This window comes from Marmota monax, unplaced genomic scaffold (assembly GCF_021218885.2).
Source record: "Marmota monax isolate L192 unplaced genomic scaffold, Marmota_monax_Labrador192_F-V1.1 WCK01_AAM20220418_F8-fsc01534, whole genome shotgun sequence".
Lineage (NCBI taxonomy): Eukaryota > Metazoa > Chordata > Mammalia > Rodentia > Sciuridae > Marmota > Marmota monax.
Window position 1 is genome coordinate 13,110 of NW_026695251.1, and position 16,491 is coordinate 29,600.

Genomic DNA, 16,491 nt, shown 5'->3' on the forward strand with positions numbered 1-16,491 from the left:
TCACTCCTCCAGGCCAGGAAACAAAGGAAAAATGGAACTCTGCTACCCTGGGATGACAGCGGCTGCCAGCTGTGAGAGCACGCTGTGGGGAGACCCCCGCTGGGTGTCCCCCTCAGCAGGCTGCACACTCACAGGTACTGGACGTGCCCTCCCGAGAAGACCACCACCATCCCAGACGAAGCTGCAGCCGAGGCAGAGGGAGACACGTGCCCACCTCACAGCAATAAGCTTGGTGCCCGGGACGCTCCTGTCTTGGAGAAGCAGGTGCTGCCCACGGAGAAGACCTGAGAGACCTCCAACCTCCGTGGCTGGAACTCGTAAACTAAAGAGAGATGCTGAGTTGAGGGCGAAGCAGGAGTAAGCAAGGGTGGCAGAAGCAGGAGTGGCCAGTCCCCTTGGACATGCAAGGGCCAAGCACTGAGAGGGCAAGCAACGTGGCCTGCTGAGGGCCGACGCCGGGCAGGGAAGGGCCTGTGGACAGCGACACTCAGCGAGGGCAGGGCAGGCCACTCCTGGGGAGCGCGGATCACACCCCGTGTGGGTGGCTCCTGAGGCCAGTTCAGAACCGGAGCTCACCCTCCCCAACAAATAATAAGACGGAGCCTGGCAGGATCAAATGATGTGCCCCAATTCCACCTCCCGCCAGAAGCCCAAAGGCCCTGCACGGCAGGCACCCAGTGTGTACCCACAGTCACAACCCCCCGAGGACAGGAAAACCCACCCCACGGAAAGAGAAGGAGTCGACAGAAATGGCCCCGATGGCCAATGCTGGACCTAACAGGCGAGGCTTTACAGCACCTTGACAAACAGACGTAAGGACTTAGGAGAAACCGGGTGCAATCAGGCACAGGGGACTCTGCAACGAAAGGGAACAGCGACGTGGGAATTCTAGAACCGAAAAACTGTAAAACGAAAGGTTCGCTGATGAACCAGCAGACTGGTGATGGGGGAAAACAGGGTCCAAGAGCTGACCGCGGTCCAGCGGGAGGCACTGTTCAGAGGACTAGGGGGTGAGACCCGGAAGGTGCTGGTCTTGTGCTTCCAGGACATACATGACCGGAGTCCCAAAGAGAAGGCCGTCAAAGGGCATCCGATCATGATGGGGATTCCCAAAGCTGGGAAAGCCGTCAGCTTATTCTCCCAGTGAGAAAACAATCCACGGGGGAAGCACATAGGTGCAGACGGAGGACAACTGGACGCCCCCGAGAAAACTGAAGTGCAGGAACAAATAGGAAACCCATTTAAAGTGCTGACAGAAAACCGCCCTCAGCTGAGAATCGTGGTGCAGTGAAAATGTCCTTCAAAAACGCAAACAGCAGCATTTCCAGATAAACCGACCTGCCTCTGTCACCACCAGATACCAGACGTTCCAAGAGGGGTTCTCCACCTGAAGGGCAGCGGGCAGGGACTGCAGAGGGCAGAGCGAGGAGCTGGCTTGTGCAGGAGGTGATGTCTAGGAACGAGGGAGCCGCAGCTTCCTCCGTGGAGCAGGAGGTACCAGACAGAGAAAAGGAGAGGAAATCACGCGCCCCCGCGCCGGGCTGAAGCTGGAGGCCTAATGGGGTAAGCAGAGGCCCAGGAATGTGGTGCAGGTGCACACTGTACTTTACGTCTTCTCCCAGTTGTCTCCTGACACACCCACAGCCACGAGCAGGGGCCAGAGCCCTGAGCACGTCTGGCGCCGCCATCTTGGTTTCTAAACACCACTCCCTGCACCAAAGGAACCAGGTCCCCTGAGAAAAAGGACAGTTCTAGGGCTGCAGAGGGAAGAACAGACAGGCTCGAACGTCTGGATAAGCAGAAAGTGGGGGAACACCCAAAAGATGGCTCAGAAGGAGAGAGAAGTCGGCAGATCCCATACGCGCTGAGCACCAGGACAGACAAAGGGACAGCAGGTCGAGTTCAGAAGAAGCCGTGAGCCACACTGAGTGAGCCATGAAGGGAGGAGGAAGCGCTTTCTTACGCCAGAAGCTAGGAATGAACCAGAAGGCAAATGGAGGCCAACGCGTAACCGCAGGCCAGATTCGAGGTCACGGGCACCAGGGTGAACCCCAGAGACAAACCTGGCACAGACCTCCTTCTAAAACTGATGTGATTTCCCTGGAAACAGTTGCATTTTTTATATTTGTGACAAGCCACTTCCAACCAGACCCGAGTCCCTGCTGACAAGATGACTTAGAGGGGTGTGGGGTGAGTAGAGAGCCGTCCAGAGCTTCAGCCTGGGGCCGAGTACCAGGAAACCAGCCAGGTGGTGCTGGCATCGAGCACTCAGCCTGGCCCCGACTGCGGGGAGGAAGGAGGGCCTGGGACTGCAGCGCCCAGGGCCAAGGATTTCATCAGTCTTGCCTGATTAGACGAAGCCTCAGCAAGAACTGGGCCCAGCTGGGAGCTTGCGGCTGGGGTTTGTGCAGGGGTGAGCCGGCCTGCGGCCACCTCTCCCACCCGGCTGCTGCTCAGGTGCAGCCTCTGTAACAGAACTCCCCCCAGTGGAGAGCTGCCCTGGGTCCATGAGCCGCTGCAGCGACCACCGAGCCCAAGGGGCCGTGGGCAGCTCTAAGCTGCGGCCAGCTGGAGGGAGGGCAGGGAGCTGTGGACCCACTGAGGAGGTACCCGGAGTCAGGCAGGGTCCCCGCCAACTGCAGAAAGCGTGGGAATTGAGAGGGACAGCAGAACCCGCTGGTGCTGGAGAACCAAGCAGGGTCCTGATATCAACCTCTGTGGCCCAGCCGCAGTCTGCACGAAGGGCGTCCCACAGAGCTGCTGCCCGTACCCCTCTGAGTGTCTCAGGAGAGAAAATGGAGAGGCTGAGCACTGCTCTGGACTGACAGGTGACCAAAGAGACACCACGACCCTGGATCCTGGTCAAGGTCCAGCTGAGAAGGAGACGTAACTCCTCGTGGGTGATCCACAAGTGGGACCCTGGGGTCAGGAGCTGGGCGGCTCCGGCTCCTCGGGTGCACCTGCTCTCAGCACCTGGCGAGCCTCTTCTATGCCGTGACACTCTCTCGTCTTCTCACTGACCGGAGCTCTAAGGTCTTCTTCCTACAGCTGGGCCCTGCATGCCCCTGGGCTGCCCGGCTGATGGGTGAGTGGGGACAGTGTGCACCTGTGGTCTCTGCAGCTGGACTAAGTGGTGGATCTGGTCTTACATGTCTATGACCTGTGTCATTCTGTCAGTAATATAATTGCTGCATTTACAAATCTGTGTCATTTTGTATCATTTTCTATTATGGGCTTGAAAAAGTGAATCAAATATTGATAATTTCTTACAATTAATCTGAGATTATGTTCTTGATTCTTGCCTTCAAGCTGAGCACTATTCTATTTCATGGTCACTTCTTGCTTTTCCATGGCTATGTCACAACCTTTCAAAGGTCCTGTGGTCAAGTAAGTACAAGGAATATGGCTACAGAGCACCACCCCTTTTACAGCTGCAAGTCAACAGAAGGAGGGCTCAGAACACCTGAGAATGCATCTTCATATTCTGATGACTTTCACAGACTATGAGACTGGCTGGATGTGGTGACACATGACAGTAATCCCAGCAGCTTGGGAGGCTGAGACAGGAGGATCACAAGTTCAAGAACAGACTCAGCAACTTAGCAAGACCTGGTCTCAAAATAAAAAGTGAAGAGGGCTGGGGAAGTAGCTCAATGGCACAGCTCCCCTGGGTTCAGTCCCCAGGAAGGAAGGAAGGAAGGAAGGAAGGAAGGAAGGAAGGCAAGCTACGGGATGGTATTTTGATTATCCAAGTCATGGTGAGGCTGAGGGACTTCCTGTGCCTGGGAAACTAGAACAGACCCAGCCCCACGGCTCAGTATGAGCCTCTTGCCTGCTACAGCTTCTGTGAGCCACGGCACACATGGGTCGAGGGCACTGAGGGTAAAGTCCACAGACCTGTTAGAAGGCAGCACCACTATTAACCACTATTAACCACATTAACAGAGCAGCAGGAGTCCGCAGGGGTCCTCAGAGTGTGGCAGCAGGGAGCTGGCACCCCCTCACCCCGCCCCAGGGCTGCACCACCTCATAAGCATGCAGTGTCAACCAAGATGCCCTGCTTAGAAAGCATTCATAACAGGGAAATGGGAAATCTGAAGACTCTGAAGAGTGTAATCTGTAAATCCATAAAGGCCTGTGAATCGCTGTAGCAAAATCAGAACTATCAGATCTTTCCACTGAAATACCTTAGAGCAAAAATCTCCATATTCAAAAAGACATTCATAACTTTATTTGTTAAAAAAAAAAGAGGGTGGAAGGAGAGAAATCATTCTGTTATCAAGGGGGCCTGAAGGAGGGATATGACTGAAGGGATGAGCAAAGCCCAGGGTGGGTGGGTTGGCAGTGTCTGCACCTGTCACCTCAGAACCTCAGAAGGACCTGAGTTCACGCACGTGGAGACGGCACAGACCAGGACGAGTGTGACAAGGCGAAGAGGGAAGCGTCCCCTCACGCTCTGTGAAGGAAGGACAGGCCAGTCCCCTCAGCCCCGTCTCCAGGGACCCCGGGAGGTGCTGAGGTGCTCAGGCATTTGAAAGGCAGGACCGCCCCCGCCCCTCCGCGGCCGCCCGCCGCCCTGCCCTGGTACCTCGTAGGCATCCTTGATGTTCAGGGGCTCGCCCAGCGCGGCCACGTGCCCCACGATGCCTTTGTTCCACTCCAGGCGGATGCAGCTGTTGGAGGCCTCCTCCAGCGTCGTCCCCTCCGCGACATCGAAGAGCCGGCTGACCAGGAACTTGTCGTTGGAGCTGTCCTCGCACACGAGGAACAGGGAGTAGCGGTCAGCCGCGATGAGCCCGTGGATGTGCAGGAAGATCTTGTGGCACAGGGCCGTGACGTCCAGGTGGCTGGAAATGTCCTTCACTAACTCCAGGAGCCTGGAGCACTGGTCCCCTTCGTCACTGTCGAAGCGTGGAGGGGTGAGAGGCATCTGCTCCTGCTTCCCTGCGTCGGACAGGAAGCTCACGGCGCCCTCGGAGTCCTTGACGAGGATGGGTCTCAGGGGCCTGTCGAACTCCGAGGCAGAGATCTTCCTGGCTGGTGTCCCAGGGGCACTGCTGTCTGCGCGGGGACTGGGCGGCAAGGGGCACGAGCAAGACTCGGGGTGGCCTCGGACGCCGTCCCTGCACACGGGGATGGTGTGCACTCTCTCAGCAAACCACGCGTTGACCATTTCCCTGCAGGAAGCACAGGCACACGTAAGGCGGGGGGTGGGCAGTGCCTGGAGGACTCCCAGCGCGGGGAGCAGGCACTCGCTGTCCTGCACCCGGGGAAGAAGTGACTTGAGCCCTGGAGGCAAGCAGGCAGTGTCCACCAACTTAAAGGCCCTGCCCCTCACCCCGGGGCCTGCCCACATGTGCAAAGTGCAAGGCAGGCACCTGGCACTGTCTGCACAAGGAGGGGAAGTGGCTACCTGATGCCCTGGCTGGAGGCTGACTGGTCACCCAGTGGACGCCCACCTGCCCAATCTCCACAGGCGACAGAACATGTTCTTAGCATGTGCTTAGAGTGTGCTTGGCATGCTCAAGGCCCAGGCTCACGTGAACACGTCGGACACAAGGGAAAAAGTAGCAGGTGGGAGTCGAGAAGGAGGCTCTGACCAGGTGGTCACTGCTATGCCCGGGACACACTGCTACTTTCCCTCCTCTTTCTGGACTCCAGGGGACTCAGAAGAACATCCCATTACAGACACAGAAGCAAACATCATCACTTATTTAGACCTGGAGAGGCCGATGCTGACAGCCCTCTTTCTAAATCCCGAGGCTGACTTCAGTGGCTGAGCTGACCCGTTCTACAGCTGCCCTGCAGAGCCGGACCAAAGTCCAGTCTCCTGGTGGACGCAAGTTCCAGGGGCACCAACGCCAGCCGCCAAGGCGGCCCCAGAACCCACCAAGCTGGAGAGCCAAGATCAGCTGTGCGCAGAGGAGGACGCGGGGGAACGGCCAGCCCCGCACCCGCTCTGCACAGGAGCCCCGCCCTCAGACACTCTTCACCTGCACTGCACCACTGTTCCCAAGCATCAGAGACGGGGACTCCTGGGGATGGCGTCCAGAAACTGGGACATGGTTATAAACTGAGAGCAATGTATGCAGGGGACATGTGATGAGCACCCGAGAGCCGGTCCCAGGTCACCGGGCCCAGCACAGAGCGGTGCAGGGTGCGGGCTGGGTTCAGACACAGAACGAGTTCTCAGCCTGGCTGGGTGTCCTGTCCTGTCCTCGCCCTGGCCACTCCAGCCATCCTATATTGGCCGCTTCTAGCTGAAATCACTGGCTGACAGACAACCAAGAAAAGGTAGTTCCAGGTTCCCACAGCAAACCAAGAGCCCCAGGCCACCGCGTGACCAGTGTCGTCACCAAGAGCACAGCCACCCATGCTGCGATTCTGACGTGATAACCAGGGCTTTTCAAAGTTCTTGGATTAACAAGTCGTACGTAGTAAAGCTAGAGCATAAAATTTCTCCTTAAATCAAGCTCTTTCATTTGCTCCCCAAACCACATCGTATAATAGACTCCACAGCTGGGGGTGGGGGTCACCTGCCATCTTCTCACCAAAGAGAAAAGTGTCAACTGCTGGAAGTCCCTGGGCTTTCCCTTGGCATCTTCCCCTGGGAGCCTCAGGGTCATCCTTGATAAGCTGGGAACTGCTAACCGTCCCAACCCCTCACCAAGTTCAAGGTTCTGACCCCCTCAATCAAGATGTCCAGGCCAGCAAGCAGGGTGACCCTAGCTCAGCCATGAGGCTGCAGACCTGAGGGCTGGACAAGCACAGCTCTCTGGAGGTCCAGCTCTGTGGTGGTGACTCGGCTGCTGTGCCAGCTGGCCATGGAGACCCCACGCAGCCTCACGGTCAACGGGCCAGGAGGCGGCCCCCAGCAGGCGACCCACTCAGCCTCCAAGCGTGGGAACCCTTTCAAACTCCTTCCCAGAAGTCAACGTCAAAGCTAAGCAGAGAGCACAGGGTCACCACCTGTGAGGTTCGGCCATCCCCACGCCCCACTCGCTCCCTGGAGGCGGAGGGCTGGGTAAGGGGCAGCACAGTTCATTCACTCCTGAGGCTCAGCCAAGAGAATCAGGGCTCAGGAGCCCCAAGCAGGGCGGACTGGCGCGGTCGTATAGGCTTTCCAACACACCACGAGCACCCAGGGGCTCGCCACAGCAGGTGCTGGGAATGCCCTTCTGTAGACCCTCCAATTGGAGGGGAGGGGGCTCTTCTTTTAAAGAAGTGGTATTTAAGTCACTCATGCGAGGTACTTCGCCCTTTGCTACAAGCACTGGTGATACATAGTGATTCTGAGTATAAGCTGGTCTTCACTAACTGCCCTGCAAACCTGGGAGCCGTCAGAGAGCACAGCGGCTTGAAGTCCGCCGCTGACGCAGCTTTCACAGGCTCTTCAAAAAGGACAACGGGCCCTGGACACTCAAGGCAAGCCCTGGCCAGGGGCAATGCAATGAAAATCCATGCCACAGCTTTGTCACCCACGCCCAGAGCCTGGTGTTGAGCGCCCTGTGAAGGTGCCCCTCCTCCACACTCTGCTGTATGCCCGCCCCTTGCTCCTTGTGCTACAGCACCACACCCTGTCTCCCACCTACCAACGAGCTGCACCCCACAGCTGCTTCCCCACTTTTTGAAGACGTCCTGGGCTAACCAGGGAAACCTGAAGTCCTGGAAGTCGACCTTGGGGGAGCTCGGCCACAGTACAGGTCATGAGGAACCCTTTCCCACGGGAGCACAACCTCCCAAAGACGCATGCCCAGTCCAGGGGGGGAAGAACCCACCCGCAGGTGTCCTGTGGTGATTGAGACCTTGAGTCTCGAATCTTTTCCAGCGATGGGTCTGATCCGATCTGAGGGCTCATCCTGCCATTCCACTCCAGGACGACTCTAGCAGCCCAGCCTGCTCATGGGGCAAGGGCTGAGTACAAATACCAGCACCCCAGGAGCTCACCGGTCTCTTCCCGAGGCCTCCCAGGGCACAGCAGCACGGCATCCTTCAGGATCAGAGCCTGGGTGCAGAACCGGGAAGCCGGCAGGTACCCACACTAGTGCCCCAAGCTGGACACACAGATGACTCGGCCAATTGTGGCTGATAACACAGGATCACGGGAATCCCAGGGATGGGAAGCTTGAGTGTTTTACACAAAGAATGTGTCAAGAGTACACACGGGAAGGAAAAAAGTGCTCCCCGTGGCCGCCTCCGTGCCCCACTTTCAAAGTACATGAAAAGGGTCTGTGTTCTTAAAATGACGGAATCAGTCAATTAATGACCAGATGAAATGATGGCCAGCAGCAATGACTCCATGGTGCTGACACAGACGTAGGTTGTGCACACTGGGCTTGCTTCATCTTGGACACTGGTCAGTAATGACTTTGAAACAGTGAAGGGCCCACAGGGCACCCCCTGAGGGAAGAAGCAAAGCATGCCCCCGGCCAAGTCCTCAGTTTAAATCAGATTATTATGACCCTGTCACAGAAAGGAAGGCCACAGCATGCAGTCCATGTTTTAGGAACTGTCCATGAATCTGGACAACTCAGTACCTGCTGATGCCGACGCTAGAGGCCTCAGGGAGAAGCACCAAGTAAAGCCCACTGACGACCCGGGAGGCCCATGCCACAGCGGCTCAGATGCAACCCGCCACCAAGAACAGGCCACATGCCACACACAGGCTGACTACTCACACACGTGCACATGCACACGCCTGCACACACAGGCATTCCTGTGAACACACTTGCACAAGCACACACATGCACACAAAAGTGCGCACACCCACGTACACACACATGGACACACACATGCATGCACAGGCACACCTATTAACACACACAAGTGCACATGCCCATGTGCCACACACATGCACACACAAGTGCACACAGGAGAAAATACATGCAAAGCACACTGTGAACACACTTGCACAACCACACACATGCACACAAAAGTGCACAAACATGAGCAAACTCATGCATGCCCAGGCACCTGTGAACATGTTTGCACAAGTACACACATGCACACACAAGTACACACATGCATGCACATGCACGCCTGTGAACATACACACAAGTGCTCATGCTCACGTGCACACACATGCACACACAAGTGCACACGCCCACGTGCACACACATGAGCAAACAAATGCATGCCCAGGCACGCCTGTGAATACACTTGCACAAGCACACACATGCACACACAAGTGCATACATATGCATGCCCAGGCATGCCTGTGAACATACACACAAGTGCACATGCCTACATGCACACTCATGGGTATATACACGCATGCACAGACACAACTGTGAACACACACATGCACACACAAGTGCACACACCCACATGTACACACATGGGCACACACAGGCATGCCTGTAAACACACACACACACACAACACACACACACACACACACAGTGTTCATAAGGGACCCCATTAGCAGTAACTAGTTTCTACCAAAGTCAAACTGTTTGTGCATCTTAAAATAAGCATCTTGGAAAAGACAGAAATGTCTTAAAGTACACTCAATATTCCAGAGGTCTCTAAAGGGAAAAATACTGGAAATGTTTTGTCTAAGTTTTATAAAATATTTCTTGGCTTCTAGAAAAGCAGGAAAAGAAAAGAAAAAAATTACAGGGCAAAGAAATTCTAACACAAACCTAATAACCCTGGTGAATCAAAAATATAATTAGATGGAACCCACTAATTAGATGGCACTAGTTTAATGTGCCTGTACCTTTGCCTAAAATAATGCAGCAGAGGATAAAAATTCTTTGAAAATATCCTGTACTTAGGGTATTTTTGCTCTAATACTAAAAATACAATTGTAATGGCCCCGTACCTGAGCGTTCAGCCACTCTATTTTAAGCTGTCATTTGAGATTTCCCACTTTTACACTCTAAAATTACAAGTGGAGTTGGAGCCCGCTCGGGCAACGTCTCCAGGCACATCCTTCAGCAGCGTGCACCTGGGAGACCCGGAAGAAGCCAACTCCTGACTGGGTTCCCAGTGACGTGGGTCCACAAGCCTGTGCTTCTGCCCCAGGAAGGCACCCTGAAGTCAGCCCAGCACGGGGACAGGTGCACACTGCCACCACAGACCACTTCTCTCCAAGCAGTGACTCTGGCCACATTATCTGCACTCTGTGAAATGCAGTCACCGGCACCTCCCCAGGGGTCCTTAAAGTGCTAAGGATGACAATGCCCACGAGTGCCAGCACAGAGTCAGCCGGCAGTGCTGGCCCCAGGACGCACACGGGAGGTGCCAGCACAGCTAGGGCAGCCTGGCTGTCAATCAGCATCTGATTAGCCTGCTCGGGGACGCCACCAGGGCTTCCTTCAAGCCCTAACTTAAAAGCACCAAGTGTTGAGAACCCTTCATACAGAAGAAAAAGGTTGTTTCAGTGTGTTTCTTCAAATTAAAACTGAGAAAACAAGGACCCTCCACACAGGTCACTGTGCTTCTCCGTGACGTCGTTTTCTGATCAGGAGCTGAAACACAATGCCAGAAAGCAACACGTTTTTCTTATGTTAATTTTTTTACAGAAATAAGTTAGACATTTGGGGACTTCTCTCCTCGACACCAAAGTGAGGAAATACAATAACCGCCTACGGCACTGACAGCCACGGCCATGTCCCAGGAGGAATTCTACCCCACAGCCTTTCCATCTGGACAGGAGGGCATGGACACTGCCACAGGTGCCTGGAGACCCACCCTGTGGCTTCCTGGGGAACTCCCAGGCAGGCGAAGACACCAGCCTCAGGGTGCACAGCACCAGGCCTGTGCGGCTCTGGGGAGAGATCCCAGGGAGCCTCCGACAGGACGGCACAGGCTGCGGGCCCCAGATCACCCAGAAGGACGTCCTCGGTCTGCAGGTGCACCACCAAAATGTCCCCCACTCCTTTCTCATGAGGGCCCCCTCAGGCCTGGGACCCAAACTGCAGAGGAATTAGGTTTTCTGACCATAAAGGACAGTTGTGTGCAAATCTACTAACATCATCCATAGGGAAACAGAAAAATAACCCACGTAAGACAGGTTGGCTATTTTTCTGGCTCTTGGATCTGTATTCTACTCGTTTTCTTTATGTTGTTTGCGCGATTGACCTGGATCCACTACTCAAATTTGGGAAAACCACTTCCAAGACGGAGAAGGTGGTGCTCTGCTCTCCCAGTGAGGGTCAAGAGCTGAGGTCGAAGGCCGTTCTAAAGCGCATTGAGGGCCTTCCCATCTGACTCCTGCCCTCTCTCCACTGTGAAGCCGAGGTTTGCTAATCTGGGCCAGGGCAGAGCTCATCTAGTGGCCAAGCTGGGAGCACAGTGTGGGTCACGTGCCCGTCAGACCCCAGCTGCTCACACAAGCCCACTGGGCTCTCTTCAGACCACGGATAAAGATTCACCCAACAACGAGAAAGACTCTGAAGGTCATCCATCTCCCTTCCACTGTTCTCATTCCCATTTACCAGAAGGAGCACGTGCCACCAAAGCTGATGACTGTTCTGCAGGTGCCATCGATTCCCAAAGCAAAACACAGAAAGTCACCAAAGAGCAAGTCACGCTGACAGGTAAGGGGAGGGAAGGGAGTATGCACGGTTCCCCTGACTCCTGGGCCCCCGTGGAGAAGGCCACCTGCCATCCTCTCTGATTCCAGAGAGTGAACCCGAGGCTGGTCCTTCTCCAAGGAGGGTGGTTCTGGGGTTGCAGCTGAACTCTGTCCAGTCTCAGGCTCTTACTCACCAGAAACAGAAACTAAGTCTACAGCTTCAGGAGAGGGGCTCCCAAGCAAGCAGCGGAGCCAGGCCTCGGGGTGTCTGGAAACGCGGAGGGCAGATGCGCTGTCACCATCACTCGGGCGCTGCTGGCATTTAGCCGGCAGGTCCCAGGGGCTAAAAGTCCCACAGGGTGCCAGACGGCCCATCGGGACACAAGCGACACTGTCCAATGCCAACTCCTTCTTCTGAGAAGCATGGCTTAGACGAACAGAGGGTGGGCTCACTGTTCCTGGGCATCAAACAGACGCCTGACCCTCCAAGGCTTTGCACTGGTGTCCGAGGGAGCGGTTTCCTGGGTCTGGCTGGGACGGAAGTGAAGGCTCTGCCTGAAGTGGCTTAGTATTTCAAGATTTCTCCAGCTGAGAAAACATCTGAGCGGCCTACTGGGACCAAATGGAAACCACACGCAGAACCGCTCACACGGGTTTAGGCTCACTGTCCAGTGAAGGTGGAAGGGACACAGGCTTTGTCATGCGTGGTCACAGTCACATGGCATGAAGTCTACCACAGCTGAAAGAAAACATGATGACACACAGCAAATATGGGCATAGATCTTCTCTGCAGTTTAGATCCAGGAGAGGGCAGGCTGGGTTGGCCTTTCTCAGCCCAGGTGCTGAGTTCAAGACAAGGGCATTTTGAAGACCTATGAATCTTTTGTAAAAAATGTTTTACTTTTGTGTTTTCAAACTGATCACAATTACAACAAGAACAGGTGGAAGAGCATGCCTTAAATTATTAGAGTGACCACAAATAAAATGGCCCTGCAATCTTGGCACACAGATTGACATTTGTGTTCATAAAAAAGCAAAGCAGGTGAGCTTGTTGTGCAAATGTTTCCCACCAAGTAAAACCCAAGAGCTGGTCTGCTATGCTGCAGGAGGAAAAGTCCCAATCTGTCCATAGACCCAGCGAGAGAGCCAAGTCATCTCAGGGCCACTGCAGCAAAGGCCCGGCCCTGGGCTGGGCCACACTAACCCTGCAAGGGAAGTGACGCGTCTGCATCAGCTGTGGTTTTATTATTTTGTTCAAGATTAAACTAAAATTTATTTTGGTATTACAGTTGCACAAATTCTATAACTATGACTAAATCATGCCTACTTTTATTTATTCTAGGAATTTCACATGCAACTCACAGTAAAATAAAAGGAAGTAAGCCCTAGATATGGAAGACATCTAGAACTTGTGGGCCTTCCCACATCACTTTCTTCTGAGAATTCTGACCCCACCCCTGATGGACAGACCACACTACAGGCGACCTGCCTGGCCCAGAGTGAGCAGATGACCCAAGCAAGGCCAGGGTAATTTGGGGAGTATTGATATGAATAAAAATATATCTCCAATACCAGAGGCTCAATGCTCACCTAAGCTACCAGGAAGAAACCTTCCCGGCACCTGCAGAAATCAACAGAACAGGCCAACACAGTGCAGGCCACAGAGGGATGGACCAAGAATAGAGAGGGCAGACAGCACATGGAGAGATAAGAGCACAAACACAGACAGACAGACAGGGGATGGGTGGAAGGAAGGGCAGACAGATGGATGAACAGAGACATAGATAGGATAGAGGGTGGGTGGAGGGAAAGGCAGATGGATGAAGAGAGCAACACAGACAGGACAGATTGTGGGTTAGGGAAGGGCAGATGGATGGATAGATAGACAGACAGGACAGATGATGGGTGGAGGAAAGAGCAGGATGGACAGACAGGCAGGACAGATGGTGGGTAGAGGGAAGGGAAGACGAATGGATGCATAAGCAGACAGACAGACAGGACAGATGGTGGGTGTAGGGAAGAACAGATGATGGATGGATGGATAGATAGACAGGACAGATGGTGGGTGGAGGAAAGAGCAGATGATGGGTGGATGGATAGATAGACATCGACAGTCAGGACAGATGGTGGGTGGAGGGAAGGGAAGATGAATGGATGGATAGATAGACGTTGACAGTCAGGACAGATGGTGGATGGACGGATAGATAGACACAGATAGGACAGATGGTGGGAGGAGGGAAAGGCTGATGGATGGATGGATAGACATGGATAGACAGGACAGATGGTGGGAGGAGGGAAGGACAGATGGATGGATGGATAGACACAGACAGGACAGATGGTGGGAGGAGGGAAGGGCTGATGGATGGATGGATAGACATATAGACAGGACAGATGGTGGGAGGAGGGAAGGGCTGATGGATGGATGGATAGATAGACACAGAGAGACAGGACAGATGGTGGGAGGAGGGAAGGGAAGATGGATGGATGAATAGATAGACACAGACAGACAGGACAGATGGTGGGAGGAGGGAAGGGAAGATGGATGGATGGATAGACATGGATAGACAGGACAGTTGGTGGGAGGAGGGAAGGGAAGATGGATGGATGGATGGATGGATGGATAGACAGGACAGATGGTGGGAGGAGGGAAGGGCTGATGGATGGATAGATAGATAGACACAGTCAGGACAGATGGTGGGTGGAGGGAAGGACAGATGGATGGATGGATAGATAGACATAGATAGACAGGATATGTGGTGGGTGGAGGGAAGGGCCGATGGATGGATGGATAGATAGATAGACAGACAGACACAGACAGGACAGATGGTGGGTGGAGGGAAGGACAGATGGATGGATGGATTAGATAGACAGGACAGATGGTGGGTAGAGGGAAGGGCAGATGGAAGGATAGATAGATGAAGAATGGGTAGAAGGATGGGTAGACAGATGGATGATAGATAGATAGAGGCAGGCAGATAGAAACAGACAGAATCTTGGCAAGATTATTTGATCAACTGAATGAACAATTAAGCCAATTCTGTGGGACTTAAATGATATGAGTCAATTTTGTACTGGTTACTTATGATCAATTTTGAACTGGTTTGGTTACTTATGTTATGGATAGACATAGAAAGGAGACGGTGGGTGGAGGTGACCAAAAGCCTTCTCACTCCTATCCTGGAGATTGATAAGAATATCTTTCTTCAACAAGTTGAGAAATGGGTTGTATGCTGTCCTCTGACTCTGCAGTCAAAGGCCTTATGTATGTGTGCATGCATGTGCATGTGTGTGTGTCTGTGCATGTGTGTGCCTGAGTGTGCATGTGTGCACGCTCTAATTATTTCATCAGCTCAGAAGACCAGGTCCTTCTCTCCTTAGCCAGGTGTTCAACAGAGAGAGAATTATATTTTGTATAATTATATTTTTGTATAATTATCACTTGGAAGATGAGATCAAATGGGGATCTTTCTTCTCCAAAGATAAGGCATAACAAAATTGTTCAGAGTATGTGCGAAAATTACTTTATGATTAGAATTAAGGGAAGACTCCCTTCTCCAAAGAATAAAGAAGTTAACAATGGCAAATAAGGCTTAATAAAGAGTTCACCACAAACTAAAAGCCAGAGAAATATTTGTCTTTTTAAAAGGCCTCTAAAACCTTTTTAGAATATTTAACAAAATGATTCTCTTTTTAACATTTATTTTTTAGGTGTAGATGGACACAGCACAATGCCTTTTATTTTTATGTGGTGCTGAGGATCAAACCTGGGTCCCGCTCGTGCTAGTAGAGTGCTCTACTGCTGGGCCACAATCCCAGCCCTTTACAAAATGATTCTTATCAACTCAACACTCAGTTTGTTTATCTGCCTTAAACATTTGTTTGGCAATAAATATAAATTCCTAACATTCAAAGAAAATGGACAAAGCGCTCAGGATGAGACACCAAGAGGGCAAATGAGATTGCAGAGCTAAATATCAAGTGAGTGACTCACACGGAAAGACTTTCTTCAATTTTATTTCCAGGTATGTAGCTCACAGGCTTGTCCCTGAGAACCTGAGATGCCTACCAAGGTGACGCCACCCAGAGAAGCTGCAGCCGAGCAGCTGCACTAGTGTCACAGAGAAGAGTCACTGCTCAGTCCCCACCACCCGTCCTCGCTAGGTTGGCTTAGCGGTCCTGCGCTACTGCCCAGGGAGAGGCCCTGTCCTCCGGTCAGCTCCGAGAGGAAAACAATTGCAACTCAGTTATAATGACAGGTTTAATAAATTATTAGGCCCAGAGTGTCTGCAGTATAAACTAATAAGTGCCAAGGAGTTCTGTTTAGCCTTCCCGTCTACAAAAGAAATCACTCAGAGCGCACGGCAGTGGAGCACAGCTCCAAGCTAACTGATGTTTTCAACTCCAGAGGAAATGAGGCTTCTTATTATCATCAGACCAGGGTGAAGGCACAACTGTCACGCAATTTGAAAAACTTTCAAATATTTTAAAAGACATGATGTTAGAAACCAGAGTCAAATTTAGGTGGAATTATTCAAAAAGGAAGTTTTGTTGCTTAACATAATCAAAAGGCAAAAATGTTCCTGATTCTGAAGTGCTGTGCAAATTACCTCCTGAAAACACTGGCAATTTCTACAGATCTTCAGATCACAAACAGAAAAGGGAGCTATTCATTTTACAGCAAGCCTACTTAGGTCTGCTATACTGAGGAAATCAGCTTATTTCAAGATACCCATCTGTGATTAACACTTATTGCATTATATCTCCAGAGTTTCAAGAATCATGATCATGCAGTTCAGGCCCTAAAATGAGCCTGAATCTGAACTTTAAAAACAGTACAGAAAGAGGGTGATGGGATGCCTACTTCCAGGGCGCCTGTGGATTCCTCTCGGCAGGAAGAATCCTACCCTCAGGAGAGGTCAGAGGCCATGAAGGCAGCATAGAGCTGGCCCTATGGACCCTGCTACACA

At 52.7% G+C, this 16,491-nt stretch overlaps 1 protein-coding gene across 1 annotated transcript in view; it reads right to left on the reverse strand.

The window, feature by feature from the left end:
* The window catches only part of LOC124090038 (cGMP-specific 3',5'-cyclic phosphodiesterase-like), a 49,233-nt gene that overhangs the window by 13,103 nt on the left and 19,639 nt on the right, over positions 1–16,491 (reverse strand). Inside the window, exon 6 of the mRNA XM_046440384.2 lies at positions 4,589–5,177. Coding sequence (XP_046296340.1) covers positions 4,589–5,177 — 589 coding nt within the window. The remainder of the gene's footprint in view (positions 1–4,588; positions 5,178–16,491) is intronic.